Source organism: Apaloderma vittatum, unplaced genomic scaffold, assembly GCF_000703405.1.
Source record: "Apaloderma vittatum isolate BGI_N311 unplaced genomic scaffold, ASM70340v1 scaffold30028, whole genome shotgun sequence".
NCBI classification, from domain to species: Eukaryota; Metazoa; Chordata; class Aves; order Trogoniformes; family Trogonidae; genus Apaloderma; species Apaloderma vittatum.
The window spans coordinates 23,919-31,957 of NW_009731841.1; the positions used below are offsets into that span (position 1 = coordinate 23,919).

The 8,039-nt window shown below is 46.7% G+C and overlaps 1 protein-coding gene across 1 annotated transcript in view; it reads right to left on the reverse strand.

Moving 5' to 3' along the window:
* The window catches only part of LOC104278384 (receptor-type tyrosine-protein phosphatase epsilon), a gene marked incomplete at its 5' end in the record, with an annotated part of 21,265 nt that extends 13,695 nt beyond the window's left edge, over positions 1–7,570 (reverse strand). The window contains 6 exons of the mRNA XM_009875335.1: positions 2,071–2,231; positions 4,178–4,297; positions 5,480–5,577; positions 5,961–5,997; positions 6,112–6,188; positions 7,480–7,570. Coding sequence (XP_009873637.1) covers positions 2,071–2,231; positions 4,178–4,297; positions 5,480–5,577; positions 5,961–5,997; positions 6,112–6,188; positions 7,480–7,570 — 584 coding nt within the window. The remainder of the gene's footprint in view (positions 1–2,070; positions 2,232–4,177; positions 4,298–5,479; positions 5,578–5,960; positions 5,998–6,111; positions 6,189–7,479) is intronic.
* Between the last annotated feature and the right edge of the window lie 469 nt (positions 7,571–8,039).

Below are 8,039 nucleotides of genomic sequence, written 5' to 3' on the forward strand. Positions count from 1 at the left end.
CCCCTCCATCATCTCTGTGGCTGCGCTGGGCTCTCTCCAGCATTTAGTCTGTCTCTACCCGTGTGAAACTCAAGCCCCTGCCTGCTGCAGAGGTCTGGAGGGATGATGGAGACGAGCAGAACCCGGGAGAACCATGGACCTCGACCAAAATTCTGTGCAACTTCTTCACTGTGAACAAACAAACTTCAACTTTCAGGCTCCAGATCCCTTGGGGTTTAAACCCTCATGGGTTTGGCAGGCTCCCCTCTCTCCTCCCCCAGCCCACTGCTCCCACTCCTGCCCCTTCTGTGGCCACGGGGCCACCGCAGCTTCCCGCCCACGGAGGCCAAGGCCTCCCCTCTCGCCTCCTTTCATTTGTGTTTTTGACCTCTGCCACCCACCAAGGATGATTCCACCCTGAGCCCTACTGCCCTGACTCGTTTTTGACAGAGGTGACAAGTCCTGGAAACCAGATCAGCACCTGCTCCAGTCCTTGCACGTTCCACCTGAAGCTGGAGATTCCACTGTGACATTTGCCTTCAGAGTTCCCTGATTTTAGCCATCCTTCACCTAAGCCAGGGTATCCCTTACACAGCTACTCCTCAACATACCTCTCTGCTCACTGAAAAAACCCACACTTCTGGAAAAAAAAGAAATGGCAGGAAATCCAGATCTCCCCCCCGATTTATCTGCTCTCTTTACTTCCAAATGCTTAAACGAGTGTTTCATTAACTTCTGACCGAGGAATTTTTGAAAGCTCACTAAAAATGGATGGTTACTCGCTATCGATGAGTTTCCCTTTCCTTTTTCCAACAATTCACTAGTGTCATATCCTGAAACCGCAACGGAAATTCGGTGTCACCTCTCTCATTCTTTATTTCTTGCGCAGGCTGCAGCGCTGCACTAGCCCCTAGCACCAACACATAATGGTGTTGCCTTTGAGTTTTATTAATATATTTTATATTTTCCTTTATGTTCTCTCTACTTGTGCTGATTACGCTAAGCACAGAATTTCCTGCTGGTGCCAAACAGAGCTCAGGCTCCGTATGAGTCTCTGTAGAACATGATGGCAAAAGGCTATGAAAATATCGTGGGAAGGAGTATGTGAGACTACTAAAATCTTTTTCCATTTAATGCTTTTGCACCTGGGACAGAAGATAAATCCTAGCAAGGCAAGATCCGTATGGAACGAAGGAGGAAAAAGGCTGGCTCGGTCAGGACAAACACTCTTTTCCAATAGTACACACTTCAAGGACTCTCAGAGAGTATTTCTAGATGTCCGACACCAGTGAGAGAAATAGAAACTAACACACGCTTCTACAATCATTTCCTTAAAAACAAGTCCCAGAGAGACAAAGCTGCTATTCTCTCCTTTTTCTTCTAACTTCGCTGTGATAATTGCTCCTGAAAAAACACTTCTTGCTCAGCTGCGAGCTTCCAGTTGCTATAGAGATGGCAATTATTCTCTTAAAACTGCTTCGGAGTTTGTTTGTGGTTTCGTTAACATGGGATTTCAGTCGAGCACAAGCCTTTAATAGCAGGATGTTCATGTGCGTGTGGCCAAATGAGTGGGAATATGTTCTCTGTCGGTATGTAGGACATTTTTAGAATTGCAGCCCTTTAGTCCCTTAAATGCGAGCCTTTATTCAAAACTTCCTAGGCATTTAGCGGATAATTTACATAGCAAACCCACATTTTATTGTGGGAGACGTGGGGGATGAACTCTCCGAGGAGCGCTTAGTGGCAAAGGTCACAGATTTGTATTGCGAGCCGGTTTTTTTTCTGACAAAGATCATATTTGTACCAAACACTGGATATCATTCAGGGGTAAAAAGCAAAACAAAACAACAAAGCAACTTCTGCTTGAGTATTAAAGTGACAGCAAAGACGGATCTTTTCGAAATCGTTTTTTACCCTGCTCAGCATATTATTTTCTTTAACGTACACAAACATAAATATGTCGATAGAGAGATAAACAGAGAGACAGACACACATACAAACTTTATGAACAAAAGATTAAAATTTAGCCTTGATATTCCACGTGTTACCCCAGGCCAAGTTAAGGGAATGGCTTGAGGAGCACATACATACCTACAGTGAACGACAATCGGTCCAGCATGGGCGGGATTCAGCGTTTTGACTTTTTTCAGGAATTTCAGCATCCCAATAGGTGTGAAAGGCACCCCGAAATCAGGCCAGCTGGTGAAGTGAAGCTGCGTGACGAGCCGTGGGGCTTTACAGCCATCGTGAAGCTGCAGGGAACACAGAGACCCGGAGTCTGATGTTTTGTTTTTTCATGCAAAGGTTTATCAACTAACCGCCGTGGTTATTTACGGCTTTAATTCCTGCAGCACTTGAGCTTGGCTCAAGGATTGGAAGTTTACAGTGTATATAGAATGCAAGCACAGAGGAAAATTATATTATTAAAAAGCATCTTTGCTGTGGAAACTGGAATAATCCCGGGATAGGATTAAAAAGAGTAAAACTCAAAATTTATGTTAATAACGGATCAAATCTTAAGCCTTATTTCATTTATAAACTCCTCGCAACAAGTCTTTTAGCAGCCTCAGATGACATTTAAGAAATCCAGTCCAAACATTCAGGATCTGCATTGCTATGAGGTGCCAAACACCAGGTTTTGCCATATCACGTCTGAAAACCAAAAGGATTGCGCTTCTAACGGCCAGCCGCTGATGGGCTCGGGATCTGACCCACTCCTCAAGAATAAAAGAGGAGCAACAACAGAAGCAAGGAGAGCAGAGCTCAGCATCATTTCACCTGCATTCACAAACCACAACCTGTCCTTAGGCTTAGAAATTGGATTTGTGTCACAAGCTTTCGGTCTGTTAGCCAGCGTTCCAGGCCATTTCCTTCCAACTGGAGAAAGCTGACTGGTTTTGTCCCCATCAACGGGTAACCGAACCCTACAAATACACCCAGCAGAGATCAGCAAGGGAAAGGCAGTCAGGTCCATTCATAAACCTTCCAGTCTTTCAGCCTGCCCAGGGCACATACAGAACCACAGAAGTTCTTCCTCATACTTAGATGGAATCTCCTGTGCTCCAGTTTGTGCTGTTGCCTCTTGTCCTGCCACTGGGCACCGCTGCAAAGAGCCCAGCTCCATCCTCCCTGCACCCACCCTTTAGATATTTATAACGTTTCTTCTCAGCCTCCTCTTCTCCAGGCTAAACAGTCCCAGCTCTCCCAACCTTCCCTCAGAAGAGAGATGCTCCAGCCCCCCAACCAACTGGGTCACCCTCCGCTGGATCTCCCCAGTAGTTCCCTGCCTGTCTTGAACTGGGGAGCCCAGAACTGGACGGTTTGGGTCGTTCCTTCCTTCCCATTCTGCTTTCTGAGCTCTCCATGGAGTCCTGCACAGCTGTATGTGCATCTCTCACCAGCCCACATTGTCTTCAGCCCTCAATCGGAATGAGACGGCCGTTACAAACACCGCAGCCCGTCATTTAGGGGGTGAGGATTATGCAGCAATTAGCTCCCCTACGAGGCTAAGTGCGGTGGGCAAGGGCAGAGTCATCCCCACCATCTCCCTCGTGATCTAAAGCTTTAACTTGCGCCGGAGACCAAGGATACAGCAGTAATCAAGCTGTAATGCTGGCTGACCCTGGGCCAGCTAACATCCACAAACCATTCTAAATACCTAAACACATCCAAATCCACTCATTAATTCACGCAGTTTGTCCCAACAAATTTCAAGCCACTGCTCCGGTGCTCCCTTCCCAACAGTCACAAGAAATGACTTTCTGTGGCCCTTGGCTAGACAAGAAGAAACTTGAGCAGAAGCAGCCTCAAATTGCACCATCAGACATTTCGACTGGACATTAGGAGAAATTTTTAACCCTAAGGGTTGTCAAGCACTGAAACAGGCTGCCTAGGGATTTTTAAATCCCTGGAGGGATTTAAAAGACGAGTAGACGTGGTGCTCAGGGACGTGGGTTAGTGGTGGGCCTGGCAGTGCCGGGTTAACAGCGTGACTTGATGATCTTCAAGGTCTTTTCCAAACTAAACGATTCTATGATGTTCTTTGCACTGACCCCCAGGGCTGGCTCCCTATCCATGCAGGCCTTTCTCGATTGGCCAATACATTGAAGTCTTTTTCTGCATTTCTCGCCAGCAAATATCGGCCATCGTGCTTCGAGAATTCAAACGAAGACCCAGAAAGCGCGTCTTTGTCACTGACCGACTGAACGCAGAACTTGCGGATGGTGTAGTCCACCAGGACGATGCAATCCTCCACCGACACGCGGATGTTTCCGTAAGTCCAGCACCCTTGGTCGGGCCAATACTGGTAACATTTTTCCTGTATAAACACACGGCAAGTTTTAAAACACCTGAGTCTGCTTTCACCATTGGCCAACTCATGAAACAATGAAGTTATCTGAAAACACTGTACGGAACTACGAGCATGCAGGTGTTCTCACCTGGCACGGTACAGCTTTAGTACTTTGCTGGTGCTATTGATACTTGAATCTATGAGGAGAAGGTGAGAATACCTTTGAAGTTGTTTTTTGGGGTTTTTTTTAACCTAACCAGACCTAAGCAGCTTTTGGCTTCGCCTGTTTTTTTTGTTAGGGGGTGCCTGACTGTGGGGCCTGTGATGTCTTTACGTCTTTACTTTTAAGCTTTAGGTGCAGTCAGTGAGAAATGTGAGGCAGTCCTCATTTGGAGCTGTCAGGAATACCCAGGTTTAACAGGTTTTGGCTTCTCTTATTGGGAACAGGCTCTTCTGGACTGCTGTGTGCTGACTGAGCTTCCTCAAGTCATACTATAACCCAAGGAAAACAAGGCAGAAGCCCCGCCGTGAAGAGGCAGGCAAGGAACGACCATCCTCATCACTGCAGCGAGCTGACAGGATCCAAATTACCTTTTGGTTATTGTAAAAAAAAATTATAATAATGCACAAAGTAGGTAGGGAGACCAACTTTCACAGAACCATACAGCACGTCGTGTCTCGAGTGCATCCTTATCTCCTTCCCAAGGACAACTCTTGCTGCTCTGCCTCACTGGAAGGATGGGTCAGCCCTGGGGGGCAAGACAAGCCCAGCTCCTGGCACTGGGCAGCTTCTGCCTCCTCCCCCTCCTCGCTCCCACAACCACTGAGAAAAACAGAGTTTTCTTCTTGGACATAAGTTTTTGAGGACTTTATACATACATTTCAAATTAAGATGCAGCATGCTCAGTATGGCAAACTGTCTCCCAGGGAAAAAGAAAGGAATTTGAAAGTGTGTTTTCTGTTTCCAGCGATACGTTTCCTTAACATTTTGACTTAGCTCCTCAAGTCCGTGAAGGAGTTAGCCATTGGGATTTTTAACCCTGTGATCAATTTATATAATTGAAAAGGAAAAAACACATTTACAACTAGAAACACAGATGTGCTAACAGGGACTGGAGAAGGAAGTGGTCAGAAAGGCGACTGCCCAGATGCTGAGCAGCCACGATCGCTTTTGCAGAGGCATCCCGGAGAAAACTGAAAGCTCTTTACCTCTTTTCTTTCTTTCAGGTTGGTTAACATGACGATAACGGCTGACTTCTGCTCCCAGATCATCCTCCAGAAATCATTCACCGTTTCTTGCTTCGGCCCTGCAGACAGAAGAACACAGCCCTGCTCCTGGAGGGGAGACACGTGCCAGGTGCCCACCCAGGTTCTGAACACACCATGTATTTCTCAGGAAAAAAAAATCTATTTTCTTTTACCCCATCGCATGCACTCAAATCTGCATTTTGCAGCTCTCCTCCCTGCCAAGGTCCAACATTACCCACCATGAAGGACCCTCAGAGAGCTGCTCATCAGGGCATTTGTGGCTAAATACAGAGAAATACACTGAGTTTAATTTCATTTGAACCTCTAAATGCCACCTCACATTTGGCCACCACCTGCAGCTGAGAATAACCTTTACAGCACATCCACAATTAAATACGCGCAGCCGTAAGACATACAGAACGGGGGAATGAGAATAAATTACCTTGTGCTGCTATAAATTTATTCTTTTCTTTATAACCCTGCGGAAATAAATATCACAGCAGTTAAAAGTTGGATGAAAAGTTGAAATACGCCAGCAGAAAAACACGTATTTAATTCAAAGTTTGGCCAACAGTGGACAACTGTCAACTTACATCTATATATGACGCATTAATGTAGTCTGAAGGTGGGACTCCCTCGATTTGGGTCAGAATCACTCTGGAATGATCATCTGGAAGAAAACATGGCATGTTCGCCTGTCCATCAATCTCAAATGAGTTATTTTCCTGCAAGCAGGAGGCCAGGCTAAGCACATAGTTCCCAAACCAGCTCGCTCTTGCGTTGTCCCTAGTTCTTGCCAAGAGAATTTCATAGAATCATAGAATGGCTGAGGCTGGAAGGGACCTTAGAGATCATTTGAATCCAGCCTCCCTGTCACCAGGGACGCCAACTCTCGACTAGATCAGGCAACACGTGGGGACTGAACAGGAATCGAACCCGCGACCTTCGCGTTCTTAGCGCCACGCTCGACTGACTGAGCTACCTGGAGGTCACCAGCACTGCAGCTCAAATCTCTCCATATTTACCTGCCCCAAACTACCCTGAGATCCTAAAATATCCACTCGACGTGATTCGGCAGAACCCTGGGAGAGCTCAACGCTCCATGAGCCAGCAGTGTGCCCAGGGGGACAAGAAGGCCAACGGCATCCTGGCCTGTATCAGAAATGGTGTGACCAGCAGAAGGAGGGAGGTGATCGTGCCCCTGTACTCGGCACTCGTGAGACCGCACCTCGAGTCCTGTGTCCAGTTTTGGTCACCACAGTACAAGAAGGACATCGAGGTGCTGGAGCGGGTGGAGAGAAGGGCAACAAGGCTTGTGAGAGGTCTGGAAAACATGACCTGAGGGAACTGGGTTTGTTTAGTCTGGAGAAGAGGAGGCTGAGAGGAGACCTTATTGCCCTCTACAACTGCCTAAAAGGAGGCTGTAGTGAGGCTGGTGCTGGTCTCTTCTCTCTAATTCCTAATGACAGGACAAGGGGAAATGGCCTCAAGTTGCGTCAGGGGGAGGGTAAGATGGATATTCGGAGGAAGTTCTTTCCTGAACGAGTGGTGAGGCACTGGAACAGGCTGCCCAGGGAGGTGGTGGAGTCACCAACCCTAGAGGTGTTTAAAAACAACATAGATCTAGCACTTGAGGCTGTGGTGTAGTGGTTGGGTGTGCTGGGATGAAGGTTGGACTAGATGATCTTCAGAGGTCCCTCCCAACCCCCAACATTCTGTGATTCTGTGATTCTGTAGCGCCACACCTGATAAAAGCTACAGAAAAACCCGACGGGAGGAGATGAATCCTGGAGATTTTCCGCAGGTTGTCACGTACAACGCCTGAAGAACGTTCGTGACCAGGGAAATTGTATTACCTGAATATTTTCAGCAAACCAACACTACGACCAGCTCGCTCAGTGCCAGAGCGAATTGTGTCATTTAACACCACAGGTAATTTAAGAGAAAAGGTAATGTCTTACACGGCAGGATGTTAGGATATCTGTTTTTCTCCCTGTTTTCTTCCTTATTTGCCATTTCGAATGTTCCCTGCACGTATCCAGGTGTTAATGACTAAAAAAACAATAAAAAACAGAAGTCAGCGTGTCGGAAAACAGCTAATTCTTGACTGCACGTGGCTTAGGAAAAATCTGCATTAATACCCACTGCCTCCCCTGCGAGAGAATTACACGTTTTACATTTACTCTTTTTCTCGCGCTAACTTGCATTATAACAGGAAACTTAAGTTCTCACAGATTTCACCACAGAAAATGAGTTCAGAAAGTCTGGGGAAAAAGAAGGAATTTTTTTCCACCCGAGAACACAGTTATTTAGAAAATTGTTAAACTCGGAGCTGCCATCTGCCGCGGCGATTCACGGCGCCGCGACCTCGAGCTCCGCTGCGACACCTACTTTTAGCAGTAACGGTTGCTTCGAATCAAAAAAAATCAAAAAAGCACAAATCGAGTTTGATTGTTAATAGCTCGCCGCTAAGAACATGAAATATCAAATGCCTTGATGAGACCCACAGGTGAGGCAGAAA